The 22,189-nt window shown below is 38.6% G+C and overlaps 1 protein-coding gene across 2 annotated transcripts; it reads left to right on the top strand.

The window, feature by feature from the left end:
- The first annotated feature begins 676 nt into the window (after positions 1–676).
- On the top strand, positions 677–21,436 carry LOC136276834 (fibroblast growth factor receptor 1-A-like). Of its 2 annotated transcripts, XM_066168433.1 has the most exons (19): positions 677–767; positions 1,031–1,420; positions 8,387–8,656; positions 9,222–9,455; positions 10,431–10,534; positions 11,160–11,218; positions 11,362–11,558; positions 13,017–13,133; positions 13,531–13,549; positions 14,935–14,977; positions 15,560–15,839; positions 16,476–16,586; positions 18,354–18,544; positions 18,734–18,847; positions 19,045–19,115; positions 19,455–19,495; positions 19,726–19,822; positions 20,123–20,222; positions 20,975–21,436. In XM_066168433.1, the coding sequence occupies exons 1-19, from the start codon at positions 710–712 to the stop codon at positions 21,038–21,040; spliced, it is 2,562 nt and encodes an 853-aa protein (XP_066024530.1). In that variant the 5' UTR covers positions 677–709; the 3' UTR covers positions 21,041–21,436. The 2 variants fall into 2 exon arrangements, with proteins under 2 accessions (XP_066024530.1, XP_066024529.1); XM_066168432.1 differs by lacking the exons at positions 677–767; positions 1,031–1,420 and adding an exon at positions 2,130–2,235.
- Positions 21,437–22,189: the final 753 nt, after the last annotated feature.

The following is a 22,189-nucleotide window of genomic DNA, read 5'->3' as shown; positions in this document are numbered from 1 at the left end:
CGAGCCGACGCCATTTATTCTATTCCTTGCAATGACTGTGATAACGAGTACATCGGACAGACCAAACGCCAGTTTGGTACATGGTTAAAAGAGCACCAAAAAGCGGTCTTTCTTTGCAAAAAGGAAGATTCAGCTTTATCGGAGCATACTTGCCTAACCAACCATACAATTGGGTGGGATAATTCTAAAATTATCACTACTAATCGGCGTTACCACCAGCGCCTTTGTTTGGAGGCTTGGCACATTAACTCCGCCCACGTTCCTTTAAATCGTGACGATGGCGGTCTGCTTCCTGACGCCTATTTACACCTCGTCAGAAAAAAGGCCGCTAATTAGTGATCATATAAAAGGACCTCTTGTTGCAGCGTTTAGATCACCCCTGATGAAGGCACTAGACAGGAGTGTCGAAAAGTTGGGTCTATGAATTGTAACTTCTTCGGTTACATTCATTAAATCTGCAAACCAGTGTAGCTTCAAACTATGACTAATAGTAAAGTATGTAGGACAAAATAATTATTGAGTAGACAACAATTACCCATACATGACGTACCTAGGATTATCATTTGCCGACCATACCGCTGACAACGGGCCAAAAATGACCCTGCGCACGAGATTGAGGAATGTGTTCCGTCTTGGTCGTCTATTTCTGGCGATGATGTCTTCACCAAGCTCGGCATACTCATCTTTGGGAAACAAAGACGTTTCTGAAATGATTTGTCATTTCAAATTTATCTTTGTATGTATTTTTCTTATACCCCAACCAACAGGTAATGTATTTATCTGGGATTAATTTGTTTTTCGATTTGTACAGCAATTTTCAGTGTTTACCTTCTTTCGTAACAGAACTCGATAGTTTCATCTTATGATGTTCTGTATTTAAATGATTTTTTTTATCGACAATAGCAGACTGTGGTGCCTTTTAGAATGTATACGATGTTTTAATTCAAAATCAAAGGGAAGCTTTTCTTGTTTTTATAAAATCGAAAGCATAAATTGTAATTTAAGTGCGATCTAAAATATTCTCCTTCAGTTGGCGGAAGTGTCACATGGTATGAACCTTCTCCTGTGAGGACAACATCAAATACAGCTGAAGTGCTTCCCCCTGGCGTTGAACAGGTTTATGAAGGATCTTCTGCCACAATGAACTGGAACTTCAGTGTGTCAGTAGGTCTTGGTCTTGGTTTTGTCATAAGATTCAACACTGTTGGTCTAATCAGCATTAGAGCAGATGGTTCAACAGCAATTCCTGTTAGAGATGAATTTCAGAAACGATTCAACGAAAGGGCGACTCCACAAAGTGCTTCTCTGTCAATCTCTCCCGTCACTATTGCTGACGATAAGTCTAATGGAGAATTTAGCTGTGAGTTAAGTGATGGCAAAGGCGATACTTGGAAACGAGCAATTCAAGTGCATGTCATAGGTAGGCTTGAGAGTGTTGCTGACGATAAGAAAGGCGAACCCTAACTGTAGTATACTTTTATCCGGGTCTTGTTTAAATGCAGTTTGAAATTGGGAAATTTGAATTCTTAGCAGAAAAAAAAAACTTCTACATCCCTTGTAACAAATTCATTTAGTTTCAGGTTAGTTCATTTAGAATCAAAGGCCTAAAGTGCAGATAAAGTTTTAAGAGACAAACCAAATGTTTTTAGATGTTAGAGAATGTTTGTTTTAATGGTATACCAAACTTTTAAGTACAATTATGCAATCACATGTATTTGTCTTACATACCATTTGAGGTCCCATGTGAATCAAACTCCCAAAGTGCAGAAATTAAAAGGCTCAAAATTGGGATGCTCCTTGAGATAAGTGAAAAAATTACTTACAGCATTAATGGATAAAGATAACCCAAACTTCCTTCACGTTCTGCTTACCTCAGTTATCATATGTAATTGTGATAAGGTTGTGATCACAACATTGCACATGTGATCTTGATGTGTGATCGCTACTCTTCTTCTAGGGGAAGGAACAATTTGACAGATTTCAACAATGTAAAGGATTCTTATACCAAGTAATGGTTGCTACTCGGACTGCTTGTAGTGATGGTGTGACCACACAGCAAGAATGAACTTGACTATTTCCATCAGATTTTCCACCTCCTAACATAGAGCTGTCTGTTAGTGCTACATTTGGTTGCATTCAAGAGTGATTTTATTTGATAAACCTCACATGGATTACATTGTGAAAAAATAGTCAACCTAAAGAGGAATCAAGCAATTAATTTTTAAAGGATTTGAGGTAAATTCAAATCTAAAGAGTTGTTGATTACTATATGCTGGGAAACTTGCATGTGTAATTGCAGACTTGTACACTCAATATTTTTAAAGTTTGTCAGAAAGATCTTAATTTACCCTCATAGCAAGCACAGGGTGCAATTATCATTGGAAAGCTAGTATTACTGACTTAAGAAGATGTCTCCTCAAGCAAGTTAATCAGGTATAAAATTCTACTGCTCTTATAAAATTTCACAAAATTTCAAACAGGAGGGGTACCGGTATATTTTCAAATCCATGTAGGGAATTTTGGATATTACTGTCATTTGCTTCCAGGTTTTTCTGTCAAGTTCTCTCATCAAAATTTCACTGATGTGTGTTAGAGTCTTCAGGTCTAATTTCAAGGCTTTTAAGTTTTCAATATACCCCAATAATATGTTAAAAGAAGGAACACAGAACAGAAAAACTACGTTGTGCAATGAGTGGCAAAGGTCTCAACATGCTCTACTAATTTTTGAATTTTTCCTATAACCTTCCCCCATTTGAATGTTGCTTGGTGTTACAAAATGGTGACCAATTTCAGGAAATAGGTGTTTTTGGGAGAAGATGGGACTTGCAAGCAACTTATTAGAGATGAATCACAAGATTTCTGTTTATTATGTGGAGTGGAGGGCTGTTATCCACCTACTTTTGGCACCTATTGTACGGTGTTAGTATGTTTTCTTTTGCTCCAAAGTTTTGCACAGACACAAGATTACACTTTTGGTGACCATATGTCAAGGTATAGTTCTTTATACTAATAGATACACAAAAGCATCCAAGGGAGTCCAAAGAGATTCTCTACTCGATAGTTTCCTTGCAAAACCATTATCTACATGTCGCAGTTTCAAATGACAGACCATGGTTCGATTCCAATAGACAGCAATTTTGATTTCAAGTTTAGAGTGGCTTTAACTGGCTGCAGCAGCACCTCTTGAAGGTTGCTGGTTGCAAGGAACCAGGGAAGATTGCTTAAAGCACAAGCCCTCCTCCATTTCAGCAAGATTTTTTTTGCCATTTCTCTCAATTTCTTGCTCTTACACCCAACCTCCTCTGCCGGACGACAATTAAACTCGGCTGGTCCGTTTTAGACAACTTTATTCGCAGGTTTTACACTCGCAACAACACCGCTTTTACAGCTCACGTTATTACAAACTCAACTTATTTCACACACGTGCACGCAACCCCTAGCAACGAGCTGGCCTGTCATTCGTAACATAGCAACGCGACCAGAGGTGAAAGTACAGGAAGTGGGAGGGACATCCCCGCCCCTGGTCGAGACACAACGTTTCTTGAGACGATTATCAGTTCTACTCTTCCGCTTCCTCTAATAAACAAAGTTTAGCAATCGGTCTCTTTAACTCTCCGTGTTGAGTACGCACTGTAACTGCTCGAACTAACCCATCCCGCTCAGGATGAGTAGACCCGATTCTTCCCAACGGCCGTACACCTTGCGGCTGATTTGGCTCAGCAACTAGGACAACATCTCCTTCTTTGAGGTTCTGTCTCTTCTCTTTCCACTTCTTCCTCTCTGTCAGGCGTGGAAGGTATTCCTTGGTAAAGCATCTCCAGAAGAAATTAGCTAGCGCTTGCAACTGTCGCCACATCTTTGTCGAGTTGATCTCCCTATCACTAACTTCAGCATCTGCATAACTCGCCCGCAACAGCAAGAAATGATTTGGGGTTACCGCTTCAATGTCCTCTACATCATTGGACACATGAGTAATCGGTTTAGTATCCCTTCTGCTTCGACTAGCGCAGTTCTCAGCACTTCTTTGGAAACCGTCCTGTCTGCTAGAATAGCCGTCAGCGTCTTCTTTGTGCACTGTACTAGTCTCTCCCACGCTCCTCCAAAGTGCGGGGCACTTGGTGGCTGAAATTTCCACTAAATTTCTTTAGGTGCACAGAAGTTTTGTATCCTTTCTTTATCCAATAGTTTAATGCATTTCCGCAGCTCATTATTTGCACCGACAAAGTTTGTTCCATTATCACTGTGAACGCTTTGCGGTCGTCTACGTCGGGCAATGAATCTCTTCTATGCCAATTGAAAATGAAATGATCTGTTGAAAGATCATCCACAAGCTCGAGGTGGCACGCTCTAGTACTCATGCAAGTGAAAAAACAGCCATACACTTTCATCTCACTGCGTCTTTCCTTAAGTAACATAGGTCCAAAAAAGTCCACTCCAGCGTTTCTGAACACCATTCCTCGATCGAGTCTGCACTCTGGTAGACTTCCCATTCGCTGCTCTTGTGGTTTTACTGTCTGGCGAAAACAGTAATACACTTGACCTTCACGTTCCGCACAACCTGACGACCATGGATGATCCAATACTCCTGCCTTATTTAATTGTGTAAGTGCTCAGTTTGTGGGTGGTGGTAGATACGATGTATTTCCTCCACAATCAGCTGTGCAAGCTCATGGCGTTAGTCAACTATTTTGGGATGTCGTGTCTTGTATGGTAGGCATTGTGCTCTCTGCAGTCTTCCACCAACAACTAAGAATCCATCTTGTATCTGTGGATCAAGAGATTTAATTCTACTTTCTTGTGGATCTCCTGGCCCATCTCCAGACACTGTATCTCTTCGCTGAATGACTCGCCCTCTTCACTTGATAATTCTGAGCGGCTCTCAGTTCACCCAACGTAGGTGCTCCCAGTAGACGCACTTCCTTCTTAACTCTTGCATTGTTTGCGAATCGTATTACTTAACCTGTAACTCTTCTTAGTTTGGTCAGTGATGAATACTTCTTCCATCTTAGCAGGACCTCATTTTCCTGAGATGCTCCAGCCCATCTTCCCTTCTTTTTTTCACTCACTTCATCTTTCTCGCTGGGTGCTTTGACTTTATTCTCCGGTCACAGTTCTGCTGATTCATACAGGAACTTGGGTCCACTATTGTAGCGAAAGCCTTTGCCAAGGTCTGTAGGACTAAGTCCACGGGTGATGTCATCTGCAGGATTAGCCTCCGTTGGCACATACTTCCAACTCACTATGCCCGCCCCCAGTGTGGCCTCTAGATTGTTCATAATTGTGTGAATCTCAGACACCCGGTTGCCAACAAATGCTTTGTAAGCGGAACTTGTCTGGCGGATCCAATGTAAGACTGTGGTGGAGTCACCCCGAAAGATTATCTTCTCTATCTTTGTGGTCCTTTCTTCGTGTTTAAGCTAATCGCACAGCTACTAGAGCTCCCATGAGCTTCAGCCGGCAGATAGACCAACTTTAAGGGGCAACACGGCCTTTTCCCGCAATAAGACTACACTCTACTGTGTCTTCTGTAAACGCACGTCTTAGGTACGCTCACGCGCCATAGGCATCCTGGCTGGCGTCACAAAATACATGAAAAGCTGTTTCTTGGATAGGTTTATGTTCTTGACGTAGAGTTCTTGGAATTCTCACTTCATCGAGTTTCTCTGCTTCCCTGTGCCATTCACGCCACTCTCGAAGATCAGATTCTTTCAACTCATCATCCCACCCGTACTTCATACGATAAGACTCTGCAGGATGATCTTACTTCTGATAGGGAATGGGAGGAGGAGTCCTCGTGGGTCCTAAACAGAGAATGCTTCGCTCAAGATCTTCCTCTTTGTCATACCCGGATCACCCTTCAGTCTGGTAAACCGGAGCATATCCTCCTGGGCATCCCAAATGACGCCCAAAGTTCTGTCTGTAGGCAACTTGTCTTCACTCAGCTAGAGGAATCGTGGAGATCTATCTTGCTCTGAGATGGTCCCTAAGACGTCTGGGTCATTTGTCAGCCACTCATGTAGGTGGAAACCTCCATGGCGCAGCAACTCAGTCATCTGCTTCCGCATTTCAATAGCTTCCTCATGAGAATCCGTTGATGGTAGGCCATCATCCATGTAAAAGTGCTTGTGGACTGCTTTTACACCCAGAAGTAAATCCTCCCCATTCTCATCAGCATCTCGCCTCCTAGTATAGTTTGCACTGGATGGTGCAGACACTTCTCCAAACACTGTTCTCTCAAACTGATACACACTCAGTTCTTCTCTCAGAGAGTCCCTCCATAAGAATCTCATCGCCAGCTTGTCATGGTCAGGGAGGCGAAGCATATGGTACATTTCCTTCACATCAGCAGCCTCAGCAGCCATTGCAATTCTTCCTTCGCAAAACCTGAGGAAGACTCCAAACAAAGAAGAGAGATCTGATCCTGTGTTGATCTTATCGTTCAAACTTTGTCCCATGAATTTTGCTAATGCATCGTATACTCTTCTGAGACGAACAGGGGGATGCTACACTTCGCCCACCGGGTAACCCATCCAAGTAGGGTCTCAACTGCATAAGGTACTCTGTCAACTTCCGGTTGAACATGGGGATGCTACACTTCGCTCACAGGGTAACCCATCCAAGTAGGGTCTCAACTGCATAAGGTACTCTGTCAACTTCCGGTTGACCAGAGGGTTTCAAAATTTGTTTTGGTAAAATCAAGTCAGAGTTGTTAGTTCCAATTATGAGTTGCACTGGACCTGTGTCGGTGTCACGTAAGTCCAAGTTCTTCAGGTGCTGATGCTCTTGCTTGATTATTGACCACTTCAACTTCTGATCCGGATCATTCAGGCTAGGAATTGTTTTCACATCTCGCAAGGAGTACTGGACTTCCTCTCTTCCGACTCGTACGACATGGCATTTCTTGATGTGCTTGTAAGTAAACACCTTCCGCACATTTACTCCTTGAATTTCGAGATCTGCCTCTTTGTCTTGAAGTCCAAATCAGAGCGCTAATCTTTCATCTATGTTGTGTTACAGCTTAAGTCACGCAATGCCATCACTTGTTGTTTTCCTGTTTCTCCACAACCTTTTCTAGTGTTTTCAGTAATTTCCAGATCTAAGCGCGAGACCCGATCATTCACACTGTCTAAAGGTAATTCATTCAACTCTTCATCAATATCGCCTTTATTCGACATACCTTCTTCCTGGGCGATAGCATCTTCGAACTCATATTCCAATCTTGATTCTTCGGCTTTCTTTTGAAGTTCCAAAAGCTTTGCATACTGCTGTTGTTCGGCTCGCAGACACTCGATCTCATTTGCGAACTTTTGCTCGGCTATTTTTAGTTCAAGGGCTAACTTCTAGGCTTGCAATTTCTTTCTTAAAACGGAACGTTTACTTGAAGTAGTCGACTCACTTTGCGTAAACGGTCGGGTTGTTTCGTCTCCTCCTCTGTTCGAGGCGACTTCAATGACTCTTCACAATATTCAACCGCACGGCTCGATGATAAAATTACACGCAGTTACATGTACACAGCTGACTTACACCTTGACTCGGCGATTTTTCGCTTGATTTCGCTCAATATCCGGCTCGAAGGACCAAATGCCGTTGCCGGACGACAATTAAACTCGGGTGGTCCGTTTAAGACGACTTTATTCGCAGGTTTTACACTCACAACAACATCACTTTTACCGCTTACGTTATTAAAAAACTCAACTTATTTCACACATGTGCACGTGGCCCCTAGCAACGAGCTGGCCTGTCATTCGTAACATAACAACGCGGCTAGAGATGAAAGTACAGGAAGCGGGAGGACATCCTCTTTGGCTCACAGTCAAGGACTATTTTCAATGTAATCTTTACTCATTCACAGCCTACTTTATATGCAAAGGTATAGCAAAGATGATTCACTATATGCAACTGAAGCTAGATGTTTCAAGGATTGGAATCAAGGATCACTATGTTTAGCAGCAAAAACATTGTGGGAGTCATCTATGGTGACACGTTAAAATTGCCTGTTCACAATTTGGTGGGCTAAAGTTCCTGAAGAAATTCTTTTTTAAAAAAATATTTTTGTAAATAGCTCAATACTAATTTCTACAGTTATTTCTTGGAAACTGCAGTTAAAATAATAATGCTTAGTTACGCTGAGAAAAGAATTCAGAAAAATTTAGTGGCCCTTTGAAGGTCCGCCAAATTTGTCAAGGCAGACGCATTAAAGCACTTTTAATGGACTATAATCCAAGAGCTGTTCTTGTATTATTGGCACAATCGTAGTACGTGTGAATTTCAGTTGCAAACACTTAAAATTCATGTATAATAACTTTTGCGTGTTGCCTACCGGTATACGTGTCCATGCCATGCAATTATCCTTGAAGTTTACTTTTGATTGTTTGATTGCTCTTAGTTCCGATAAATTTCATTGGGATTAGAGGTAAACCAACTGTTTTTGAAAGCGACAACTTACAGTTAACCTGTCAAGCATTGAGTCGAGTAGAACCAAACATCACGTGGACCAAAGGGAAGCCTGGAAACCAAGGGAATACTGGCATGGTGCAAGAAGGAAAGGTGCTGACTATAACAAACATCAAAAGGACTGATGCAGGAACATTTACATGTACAGCATACAATGGCTTTGGTAAACCAGAGAACCAAACTGTTTATGTGAATGTTACTTGTGAGTATGCATTGACAAAAACATTGACTTATGTTAAATAGAGATGCACTTTCCATATATTTTTTTTGTTGTGATGTGGTAAGTTGTGCTGTCAATTACTTTAATTGATGTTTGCCTATGTACATCAGTGCTGGGCTCTAAGCTCAATATTTAAAAAAATCACCTTTTGGCAACCTTCAACTGAAAAATGGTTGCTTTAAAACAAACAAAAAAACTCGCATTGAAGGGAGCATATTTCATGCTGCACTACAGGAGTTATTTACCTTTCGAGTAATTTATTTGGCATGCATCTATGAGGATCACTCAGTTAATATCCAGACAATAGCAATTTCATTGAAACCACAATACACAAATTAGGTATTACAACTTCATGTCGATTTAAGTGTGTCATTTGTGCATAGAAGGCTCAATTTATTCCTTTGGGTATTCACTTTGGGTGGGCACGTTTTGCAACCCTCTTGTACATGTGTACTGGTAGGGTTGGACCCCTTAGCTATTGAAGACAGGTGACTCAGATGTATCTTTGCTTTAAATCTGATTTTTTATTTTCCAATTTGTTGTACAGACCCGCCCAAGATTGATAATTTTCAACCTGAGTATATTGTTGGTGTACAACAAAATTTAACTCTTAACTGTGAAGCAGAAGGAAACCCTCCACCTACTTACATTTGGACTCCATGTGACCCAGAACAAGTTTGTAACAAGAATACTCTTGATGTTTCACAAGTCCTTAATGATGTTAACTATACCTGCAGAGTGGCCAATGTACATGGAAATGATTCAAAAACTGCCAATGTTTGTAAGTCACATGTACATTGTAGTTGTGCATATAACAGCTGTATCTTAATTCCTACATTTACCAACATGATATTTTGATTGGGTTCTCTAAGTGTGGAACCAGGGGTTAGCCTATTAGGTTATAAAAGCCCAAATAGTGCCTTTACTTTCTCTTTATGGATAACTCTCTGTTTTCTTTAAATAATTTTACAGTGTACATGCACAATATTTATTATTTTATTACATGTAAAATGCAAAGAAAGTGGTGCAGTAATTTAAACTTCAGGAGGCTTATACAGGGGTGATTATCAAAAATAGGGGGAAAAAGTTAGGGAAAATACTATAGTCTGCGAGAGATTCTGACAAGGTACAGAAAAAATAGTAATTGTGTGGGATGTTTTTTCAGGAAAATGTGGGTGAGGTTTTAGTTCTTTCATTTTTTAGTCATTGTAAGCTGCAGTACTTAGGACCTACGTATTTTACAGTGAACATCGATTTTATAATGTTTCCATTAAAGCAAGAGAAGTCAAATGAAACCATGCTGTGTCTCTATATTTACCTTGTGGCCATGCGCTTGAATTTGAAAGCAAAAGGTCAGTTTGATATGAGCAACTGACTTTTCCCCTCAATTGTTTTGCTTAATCAGTAGAAGAACATTTTCAAAATTTTTTGCCAAACTGTTTCTCTTGTTCATGCTTAGGAAGAAAAAGGACAACAAAAAAAGTTGTCATTTGACAAGCAATCAACACAATCCACCAAAAAGAAACATGATGAGAATTTGACAGGTGCCCAGGATGATATAAACGATGGCAGTAACCCCAGTTGTTCTTGTTACAAGTCACTTACTGAGAGCAACAGACATCTCAATCCTCTTTGAGGTTAAATAACCTTAGAATGGTCCTAAATTTTTTACAAAACCCTGGTTTTCAAACGGAATACTTGTATCAAAAAAAAGATTGAGTAAATCTTTTTGTTACGATTTTTCTCCACTTCACAGACATTGGAGGAAATGTGATTAACATAACTATTGTCATCACAAGTGAACCATGTATAGACGGAAAATACAACCAATCCTTATTCCTGGAGAAATTAAAAAAACCTGTAAGTTAATATACTATAACTAAGATATTGTTGTCAAAGCTATTAATTAAACATATTCTAGTTTACATGGAGGGACTTTTTTTCTCACAAATAAATTGTGTGCCTGTGTTGGACTTCACTTCACCTGCTAAATTGTTAATTACAGGTGCCACTGAGTATGGGTTACTTCAGGGTCAAAGACTGATGCGCTGGTTACGTAATGATTAAAAGGAAATTTGGCTGGTGGAGAATGTGTGGAGAGTATTTCATTAACTTCTACATTGTTTCTTGAATTCCTAGATTGCACACAGTCTGTCATAGTTCTGTCAAATCTTGAACTTGAAAAGCTTGTCACAACCCTCTTATTATTCAGTGTTTGCTCATGGTCTGTATTTAGGGCAATAAGAGGCCTGTTGCTTTCTTTCCAAATTAAAATAAGAGACAAGTGATAAAAAGAAGACCATTCATTGAAGTAGCACTTTAAAGAAACAACTGATTAATACTCAGAGACTGATTCTCAGCTGATTCTCGGCAAAAAGTCATGTTCAAATTAATACATAATATTTGGTGTCATCATCATTTGTTTTCATGTGTGATACATGTACACTAACATTTAAAGACAAATGATTGAAATGCTTACTTCCAGCTTAGGGAGGCTTTTGCTGATAAAACTGGCTATGAAGGAGTGCAGTTGATAGGTGTGAGGTATGGAAATTAATGGGAATTAATGGGATTTAGATGATTGCCAGTTGCTCTTGCTTTCAAATATTTAAATTTTATTATTTTCTCTTTTGTTATCTGTTTTCCATTTCATATCACCCTAACCCTCAATTAATATTTGTCTCTAGGTGTGGAAGTATCATTGTTGACCTTGCACTGAAATTCAACTCCACTACAAAGGAACAAGATGTTATCATGACACTTAATGACGCTGTGAGAGATAGAAAGCTGGGAGAGTTCAGTGTTGGTGCCATAAAAGGGAAAAGACCTGATGTGGAACCAACAGGTGGAGGTGCCACATCACCGCTTGACAGGTCCTATGTGGGTAAGTCTTCTTAACACTCCATACAAATGTTTTGCAAGTTGATTTATGAATGTCCTTTCCCTGTGCTTGGTTGTAAGCGTATTTTTTTGTTGTGTAAAAGGATAGTTTTGAAAGTTACTTTATTTAACTCAAACTTGGTACTGAAGCAAGTTTATACAGATACCTGAAAACTTGGTGTTTAATGGTGATGATAACAGTGACAACCAACCAACCCTAATTTGAGCACCAATAGGACAGTGTATGCATCATGTGAGCGCACTTTTGTTGTGCATTTTTTCAAGTTAACCGTTGATTTCTATGCAAACATGTAACGAATGGTTAGTAGATGTATGTTTCCCAATATCTTGTGCTTTTTATTTGCTTAAATTCACTGTTGTTCAGAACATGGATCATTCATATCTTTTTTTTTTCTGAGATGGTTAATCGAAAAAAATAATGTGTGGCCCACCTGAGTCCAAAAAAAATAGCAGCCATGCTTGTTTTTCTCAAATTAGTCGAGTATATTTTTTTAAGAATCTTTAGAGCTTCTAAGTGAGACAAGAACAGGTAAAGCATTCTTTAATGACAAAGGACAGGACTTTCTAAATGTTAAGCAGCGAGTAAGTTAATCTGATTTGGTACTTTCTAGACACCTGTGACGTTTAGTTTCCTGAAAATAATGATAATAAAAAAAAAGTTTACTGTCCAACTGAATCGAGATTTAATTTTTTTAGTCGAAGGACACAATTTTGCTTATATTGCATACCTGGTAAATTACCTCTCAAGGAAGTTGCCAGCTGACTTTGCTTCCGTAAATTAGTTCTATTCACACCATAATTTTTCTCATTGCCTCTTGTTCAAACTTAACGCCAACATCGAATAAATTAGCAGAAATTTTAATTGACATCTCACCTTTACTTGCCATGATGACGTTGATGACTGTGTGGCGATTACGAAGTTGAATACGCTAGACGTCATGTCGGTTCTCCACATGAACTGAAATTAAGTTACTGTGGAACCAAACGCTGTCTTATCCTTGTCGTCCGTAGCGAGTTCGCTTGAAGAAGGTCTCCATGTACCAGGAAGCAGTGCCGAGTTATTGTTGCGTTCCCCGCAAAGGTCCAGTTAGTGCGAAAAACCTATCGTCACACTCTATCTTATTTTTGCTGTGAATAACCAATCAGAAGTTGTAGTGTAAAAGCTTGTAAAAAGGGGAGAATATCCTTTATAAATTATCCATTACTTCTTTCAACCTTGCACGAACAGAATTTGTATCCCCAATTTTTTTTCTTAACAAGTAAATGATTACACATTGCAGCCTGTGAAGTTCTATATATGTTATGAATTGTGAAACACAAAATTGTGGGAAGAAGATAAATTGAATTCCAAATGTTTCCTGACCATAACAGAAGTACAGAGGCAGATTCTTCATGATAAGATCATTGGAAAAAATTATCTGAAGCTTATCACGCATTGTAGGTATCATAGGTATTGTTGTTGGTGCAGTGTTTGGATCAGTCGCTGCCCTGGCTGTTGCTGGAATATTAGTTTGGTGGACTTGCTGGAAAAAGAGGCGCAACACGAAAGGCACTGAAGGTAAGTGTTGCATACATGTTATGCTCTCAAATGAACACTAGTTTTGGCATCCTAGAAACTATGTCTTTAATATTTTTCATTTCTTCTATAACTAAGTACAATCTTCGGTTCACTATCCGCTGCATTATGATCTTTACTCCAGCAATTCTACATTTTTAACAAATAACTTTTAAAACAGTCTATTGTAAACTAATAATTTGATTTGTTGTTATCTATGTTGTGGTTAGCTAGTTATAGTTAAAAGACCTCGCATGATGTCGAACACTTTAAGACTCGATGAACATCAAGCAGACTTTACTTTGCTTGTGAGAGGTAAATTTTGCTTGGTGTCGATCATTTATTGTTTTGTTTTGTTTCGGTTCGCTTTTTATTTTTCTATTTTTTTTTTTCACGACAGAGGTGGCGATGAGCGGAAGGTGAGATTTTTCTCTCCAAATGTTGCTGTCTTTTTGGGTTGTTCCTTTATGGCTCAATCGTTTCTGCAATTTTAACACCCACAGTGTTTTTCATGTGAATGTTTGTGATTGATCTAATTACCACAACCTTCAAGGCACTCTTCCGCAGCAGAGATGCCACCTTACACTTTTTGGTCAGTCAATTTAATGGTTGTCAACTGTACAATAACCGACATCTTAATGACCTGTAGAAAAACTTTTTAAAAAAAAACAAGCACAGCAGCAACTTATAAGTGCATGTAAGTTAAGTTGATTCTTTTATTTTTTTATATATGTAATGCAAGATAGTCGCGCGTTAGTTCAGGCCTAAGTATAGGTTTCCTTGGTGTCCCCTGTCGGTTGAGTGATCTTCCCTCGGTGATCTCACCATGAATAAAGTGCTCTTATTATCATTGTCATTATAGGTAATGGTAATAGGACTGAGTTGAGTCAAATGCAGTCTGTAATCATACGAGTGATTTGAAAAATCGGACCACCACGGAGTAGGAGTCCGAGTTGTTAATAAAAAGTTAATCAAAAGTAGGACAAAATTTAAGAAACTATGCATTTTGTTATCAAAAAAACAACGGGTTACTCGACAAAGTACACGACAAACGCGCACGCACTTGACGCAAACTGTCCAATTACTGAGCCCATTAACAAGCATGACGCGTACATTGTCCTCCTAATGCCCAAATTGAGGGTGGCGGTAACCAATCACCTTTGTACATTTTACAGTTTTGATGATGATGATGATTATTGCTATTAATATTATCATTACTATTATTATTATTATTATTATTATTACTATTATTATTATTCTCATTCTTGTTATCTTTGTCATTATCATTATCATTGCTCCATAAGTTGATGGGTAACAGTTGAGGTAGTCTTTATGGTCGACAAATTTGTACAGGCTTTAGAAAGGAATTTTTGTTAATCTGACCATAATACTGTTTTCATTTACTATCTATTTAGAAGGTTCATACGGATAGAGTCTGTTTTTCTTCGGCCGCAGGAAACCATTCTGAACACACTTTACCCCACTGCTCGTAACTGGGGGAAATGAAACTTTTAATGTCTGAATACAGAGGATACGAAATCCTCTCTGACTATTTAAATTAAAATTCCCTTAAGGCAAATACATATGAGAAGCTAAGGGCAAGTCTACGTACTCTGCTCATATAGTCTGACTTAGGGAGAGGGTACAGTTACACGTAGGCTATGACTGTAGGTGAGCCTATATCCGGTTTCAAGCTGCTTTTCGAACTGGACTAAGCTACCTGGAAAGTTTTTTCTGTTATTTAGGATTTTTCCGTCAGAGAAAATTGGGTTTGTTTTGTAAGATATTTCATTTGCTGTTTCAGAACATTTGGAAATTCAAGTAATGAAACAGGAAGAAGTACTGATGTAGGTGACGCGATGAATTATATAGTAATTCAAATAGTACGCGCGCTCTGATTGGCCATAAAACCATTTTACATGAGCGTATATAAACACGGTTTTCGTTCCTCTTTCATTAGTTATTTTATAAAAGAAATGTAAGACGGTTTCTGTGTTTACATAGCCTGATGTAAACACTTGGGAGGTTGGGAGAACACTCGATAAGCTGAAAACCACTCCGCTTCGCGTCGTGGTTTCCTACGCTTATCTTGTGTTCTCCCAACCTCCTGCGTGTTTCCATCAGGCTATGTAAACACGGAAACCATTTTACATTTCTTCATTCTTATACCTTCATATAAATATATTTTCCTGAAGTCTTAGGTTTGTTTTGTTTTTACGTTGTCTTCCCACTTTGGTTGACGGTTTACCTGAATCCGGGAAGTTATTATCGGTGCAGATTTTAGGTCGATTATTCGTTGGTATTTTCGAATAAGTCCAAGTAAATGGGGGTTTATTTTTCATAAGACAGCTGGTCTGAAGACTTGAAATAGTTTCCCAAGCCTGGTAGTTTATCATCTTTTATTGAATTGAAAATTGAAAATCTTTCAGATTGCAGTCGAATTGCCTAAACCTTCTCAAAGCCATTACATGGCACTGGAGGACAGAACTCGTTCACAAGTGATGGTAGATGCCAGTCCACTCAGCACTGAACAAATCAGCGAGTACGCTTCTCTTAATCCATACACACGCTCTTGGGAGACTCCAAGAGAACATGTGACAATAAAGCAAATCATTGGAAAAGGTGCGTTTGGTCAGGTTGCCAAGGCAACAGCCGTTAACCTACAAGGAAGAGCCAAGAAGACGCTTGTAGCAGTTAAAATGTTAAAAGGTACCAAAAAGTAAAGTCATGTTTTACTTGGTCTTTGAACTGACGTAGAAGTCTGTCCAGATTGTTTCGTTTTGTTTTATATTGTTTTATTTGATGTTAATCATATGCTTTTGCATAATTTCCAAGCTCTTTTTTAGAGCAATCACATTCTATATGACTAGTCCACAATTATGTCCATAGCTTAAAGCTCATTCAACGTGATGTGGCGATGGAATTTTAAGACGTATTACAAATATTCCACCCTAATGATAGTTCCATATTAGAGCCTCGGCTCTTTACGTTGATGTATGTTTAATTCGGATAATATCTGTCTATCTATCTACCTACATAAAAACATATATCTTTCTATTTATCTATTTATCTGTCCATCTATCTATCTATCTGTCGGTCTGTCTGTCTGTCTGTCTTTCTATCTATATATCTTACTATCTATCAATATGTCTGTGTGACAGTTTATCTATCTATTTATCTATCTGTCTGTCTATCTGTCTTTCTATCTATCAATCTGTCCATATGTCAATCTATCTATCTATCTTTTGACTTATCCATCTGGTTACGTATACTTACATAATGGTACAGTTGAATGATATGATTGTGATTCATTTGAAATGTTAGTGATCGGAAATCATGTTGCAGAAAACGCTTCTGAATCAGAGAGAAAGGATTTGCTGTCTGAACTTGAATTGATGAAACAACTTCAACCTCATCCTTACGTTATCAAACTCTTGGGATGCGTTACCAAGTCTGGTAAATACTGAAATGTTTGTTATCAGCTGTGGTTACCGTCAAACAAAACTAGCGTAATAAAATATGTGCTTATTGTTCATCGTGGTGTAAGATAGGAGATGAACTTCCTTCCTGGTTAGAAAGAAGAGCCAACTGGAACTGTGCACTTACATGGACATAATAGTTGAGAGACTGAGACGAAGGCCACTGTTTTTGTAATGAGGTCACATGTGAATAGTAAAACGAAGATAAACCACGGTTTATCTCAATGTACATGTACTCTAACAGTGCTATCACTGAAACAGAGTAAGGATGCTTCTTGAGAAAAACAACAAATTCCAGGGGGCGCTTATTAGAGAGGGGGCACTTATTGAGCACGGTACTGTAGATTTTACTCTTTAAAAGGGTGTTCAGTCGTTTCGTACGCACGAGCGTTTCATACTGAGTCGTTTCGTACCCAAATCAAGTCCATTCGTACTCAGTTTGAGTCGGTTTGTACCAGAAATACTTCACGCGTGAGTGCGTGAACAGATCTCCGTTGTTGCGAACGACAAGAAAGTAGAGTCAAGCGAGAAAGATGCAAGCAAATTTCCGTTGTGTGTACCAGTGACCTCCTTCAGATAAACAACTAGATTTTTGCCTTGCACTAGTTGAGTGTCATTTTTATTTAATATAGCAGTCTTTTGTTTACACTTGCGACTTTGTTAACAATAACAGCCGGTGTAACTGTGATTTTTTTCCTCCCCTTGTTATTAGAGGTAATAAATTCGCTTATTCGAACAAAGGAAAACAAACACCATTCGCTAGTCGCGTTTAAAAAAATGGACGCCACGGACTTAAAACTTATTTAACGCAAGGAATATTGCTATTTAAGATAAGAGACCAAAGTTTCGTAAAAGGTACTTAACATAAACAACCCAACTGAGTGAGTACGAATTGACCGGGCTGGGTACGAAAAGACTGGTAACCTTTAATAGCGAGCTTCCATCCTTTTTCCGCAGAGTTTAAAAAAAAAAAAAAATCAGCGGATATAAAATTGACAATGGAATTGACCCTATTTTTCGTGTGCCTCACTCCCAGAGGTCCGCGAGGCCCTGGTAGTCCAGGTTAAATTAAAGTAGCTGTCTTGAAATCAATACCTAGAATGTCACTGTTAGGATACCTTATTTACTCTAATGATCGCCGCGGTGTTTATTACGTTTTTATTGTTTTCGAAGAGTCCTTTGTTGAAGGATATAGTCCATCTAATTTGCCCCATCACTCTAATACCCATTATTTCCATTCCTGTTAACTTTTGGGAAAATACACTGACCAACGCTTAAAGCTTGGGCATATTTTACTCTTACGTGCACGCGTGAGGTCAAGATAGAGTTTGTTTGACAGCAGAGAAGTAGTCACAGTTTTATACTGCCTGCTAAATAGCAGCGTGTGTATAATCAATAAGTGAGATTTAAGATCAGCAAAATTTCCTGTAGGATTAAAAATGAACGGAGACTAAAACTGCATACATAAGGTTGCGAACATGTTCCGGATATAAGCCGGTCAGATTTGAATACTCTACGAGGGCGGGAATCTTTCCGGTAGTAGACCATGAAGATAAAACATGACCTGCTTTAGACAAAAAGGTTAGCACAATGTCAGTTCAGTGGCGTCGACATCTTTCCCATTCACAATTAATTTTGTGAGTTTAGAAACTTATGGTTTACCGGAGAGTTACGTTTATTAGTTATTTTGCTTCTATCTGCGGCATGTAGTCGAGTATTTGTGGAACTTTGTGTGTCTCCCTAGAGCCAATGTTTGTGCTGATCGAATATGTTCCTTTTGGGGATCTGCTGGGTTACCTGAGAAAGAGCCGTGGATTAAATGATACTTACTACAAAGACCCGGATATCAAACCACAAACAAATCTGACCTCACAGCAGCTGATGAAGTTTGCTTGGCAAATCGCTGATGGAATGTCCTATTTGTCATCGATACCAGTGAGTAATGTAATTATTCTTTGAATGACGTCCTTATAGAATAAGGCCTCATTTGTCACTCAATATACCTCACTTTCCATTGAATCGTGGACTCACTGCCCAGGATGTCATCATATGTCATTAGTCACCCTCAAGTCTCTCGTTTTGTTGAACGGTGTTTCCAAGAGAAACGTTCTTTCTTTGTTTAAGGTTATTCATAGAGATCGTAATGTGTTAGTTGGAGAGGGGGAAACGTGCAAAGTAACGGACTTTGGATTGGCCAGAGATGTGCAAGAGAACAACATTTACCAAAGGAAAACGAGGGTATGAAGACATTATGTTCTTGTAAGCCTTGGATTAATGTGGCGGAAGATGCCTGACTGGAGTGACTGTTTAAAGAAAACAAGCTCAATAAATCCTGCTCTGTTTTCAGGGAGTTTTGTGACACTGTTCTCGCCATTTGGAGCATTAGTACTTTTTAAGGACTACGCCAACTCCTTTTATCCTTACTTCTTATTCAGGAGCGTCTCCCTGTAAAATGGACTGCCATTGAGGTGTTGCTTTACGGAAAATATTCTACCAAGAGTGATGTGTGAGTACAAGGATGAAATGAGCACTGCATTTAGGCATAATGAGAATGGTTTTATTTGAACTGTTTTCAGGTCCGCAAAAAGTTATTTGATTACTTTTGTATTGCGGTCTTTTTACTTTTCTGGTGTAAAGTCATCTCACTAGGGAGTAATTATACTCATTTTCACACTGTATTATGGGTATTGACCAGGGGTTAACTCCTATGACCTGTTTACTGTGTCTTTCCCCACCCTACCCCCCCCCCCCCCCCCACCCTTCCGTTCACGATCGAAGATGTTTTAATAATTTTTTTTGCAAATAAATTTTTTACTTACTTCAATTTATCCCGTTTATTTTACAGGTGGAGCTACGGAGTTCTCCTCTATGAGATTTTCACGATTGGTAAGTTACTTGGCAGATAACCAGTCCAGTAATTTTAGCCTCAGTAATTGAGGGGACACGAAGTCATGAAGTAAGCAGGGTGTACCAGTCTCTGTATGATTGGTTTTAGGTCATACCAAGCCAGTGTAGATTGCCGCAGTCGCTGACCTTAGCCGGAAAAAATTACTGATGGAAACACACCTGTAGAGACTTTCATTTTAGAGTATCTTAACATTACCTGCTCTATTCAGGTGGTTCACCGTATCCAAGGATGGATGGAAGAAAAATTGCAGACTTCCTTCAAGAGGGATACAGAATGCCTAAACCACAACATGTGGATGATAAGTTGTATGTTAATATCGCGTTGTTGTTGTCGTCTTCCTAATGGCGTTTATCGCACAGTAGTATTTGTCCTGCTTTTTGTTCGAGTTTTATGTGAGCCTTAAGATAAAACCATCTTTAGTTGTTGAACCAGACTAACAAAGGTAAATGGAAGAAGGAGAAGTATACCATCACGAGTTAATCTCTTTTGTTAAAATCTTTTCCCCTTTTTTTTTTATAAAAAGATGGAATTTTTAGACTAAAAAGCTTGTTCCTTAAGGATAGGTCGAACTGTTTCTACTTAAACTTGTTTTTGACGTTTTTTAGGTATGACATAATTACAAAATGTTGGAAAGACGACCCTAACTTGAGACCATCTTTTGAGAAGTTGAGAAACAAACTCAAAGAAATGGATAACCAGCACAAGGTAGAATTTTAGAGTTTACAAAGAGAGACTTTTTTGTTCCTTATCAAATTTTGATTAAAATTTACCACTATCAACTTAACTTGATAACGGCGTTACCATAAGGCTTCGAAACGTAGTTGATGGTTTCAATTTATATCGCTTTTAGAGCAGTTTTCAATTCATTTTCGCTAGTGGAAATCGAAAGTGGAAACTAAAACTAATCCAAGCTTGATCACACACGTTTTCCGCGCTTTAAGAAGGTTGCCTCATTTTACTTTGAGTTCCGTTGGTTAATGTCGATGTTAACCTTAGTTCTGAGTGATAGTTGTGAATAACGAATAAAGGGGGTAAGTTTCTAAAGAAACTGTGCTGCTGCGTTGGTGGGAGAGTATAGAAGGTAATTTAGTGTTAACAACTGAGTTGAAAACGTAAATTGGCCACCGTAAAGAGTAAAAAAGCTGACGTTTCCAGCGTCTTCTCTTCGTCAGAGTGATAGGCTAACGCTAACGCTCGAAACGTCAGCTTTTTTACTCTTTAAGGTGGCCAATTTACGTTTTCAAGATAGTTACGAATACTTTGGGTTTAGTCTTTCTAAGGTCAGGGTTAGTTGATTTTTTGACAATCAATGTAAAACTTCTCTATCTAAAATTAACTATCAGCAATATATTCTCTTTCTGGGTAAGAGAAATGAACGAACCCTCGAAAGCGTAACAAAGTATTGTATAATTTATATCCACTTTTCATATTTTCTCCCATTTTTTTTCTTTTTACAGAGGCTGATAAACTTAAAAAACTACGATGATCGACTCTACGTTAATGTTGACGATCTTGCCTTGTGAGCGAGTGGAGCCCCATGACATCATCTTCTATTTTTCTTATATATTGCACCTTTACCCTCATTTTTTGCTGATTAAGCAACTCTTCAAAAAAAGCTGTTTTACAACGAAGCAAGGCAAAGTGCAGCTTTGATATATTCTTATATATTTTTAAACTTTTATTCTTGGAAAGATAAACCATTTTGTATAAACGAGCTTAAAAGCTGCAACCCAAATTTTTCCCCCGTAGCGTGATATATTTTTTTAAAAGTTTTTTACGCAAGCACACTCTATTTTATTTTGAAATGTGCGTACGAATCCACACAAAAAATGTTGTAATGTTGCCGCTTTCGTTATACTTTGAGATTTGGCGAATGAATTTTTTTGTCGTAAAAAAATTCCTTTGTTGATTAAGGTAGCACTATAGGGAAAACAGTCACATTTTTTTACCAGCGGTTGAACAGTGTTTGGATGGTGTTCATTAAGAAAAGTTTTTCGCAACATACTGTTCAATTTCATCACAAAATTTAAACTTGTATTAAGCTTTCTTAATGGTTGCTATGGGTTTATAATGGCCTAGTTATTCTTTAAAAATAAATAAAAGCAATTAAAAAAATTTAAGGGCTTCCTAAGTTTCTATGGATATTGATTATCCTTCGACATATTTACAGAGTACTGAGATTCTGATTCCTTTGTTTCACTTGGAATATTTGACAAAGAAAATCACGCAAATCGGGCGTATGAAATTTCCCTTCGTCTTCATGTGCTTCTCACGTAGACATGGGAATATAAACATTGTACAATCAAGGTATTGGTAAGACATAAAAACAACGCTCAATTGAATCCTTGATGTGAGTCATATCTTAGACCTTTTAGCAATGGCAACACATCCGATTTTTGATCGGATGAAACTCGACGGCATTAAGGCTGCCAAAGGACTGTTGGTGCGATTATTTTTTTTTATTTATTTTTTCATGCGCTACTTGTGATCATGGCCCTAGAATTTCGTGCTCTTCAGATGTTTGAAATCTTTAAAGAAAAATAGCAGTGAGGTCAATTCAAATCTAAAGAAGGCTTGATTACCCTATTAAGTTTAAAAACTCGCAATTCTAACAGCAGAATGAGCAGTTAGATGGTAAAAATAGATAGAAAGAAAAAAGGTCTAAATTTACA

This window comes from Pocillopora verrucosa, chromosome 6, assembly GCF_036669915.1.
Source record: "Pocillopora verrucosa isolate sample1 chromosome 6, ASM3666991v2, whole genome shotgun sequence".
Taxonomy (NCBI): Eukaryota; Metazoa; Cnidaria; class Anthozoa; order Scleractinia; family Pocilloporidae; genus Pocillopora; species Pocillopora verrucosa.
The sequence above is the reverse complement of the archived record's forward strand: the minus strand, read 5'-3'. Positions and strand labels throughout refer to the sequence as shown.

Bases quoted from the DNA above. Each gene is read 5' to 3' on its own strand.
- LOC136276834 (XM_066168433.1), top strand. From the start codon at position 710: ATGATTTGTCATTTCAAATTTATCTTTGTATGTATTTTTCTTATACCC. The intron at 768-1,030 runs GTAATGTATTTA...ATTCTCCTTCAG, and splicing joins TCTTATACCCCAACCAACAG to TTGGCGGAAGTGTCACATGG. The intron at 19,823-20,122 runs GTATGTTAATAT...GACGTTTTTTAG, and splicing joins CAACATGTGGATGATAAGTT to GTATGACATAATTACAAAAT.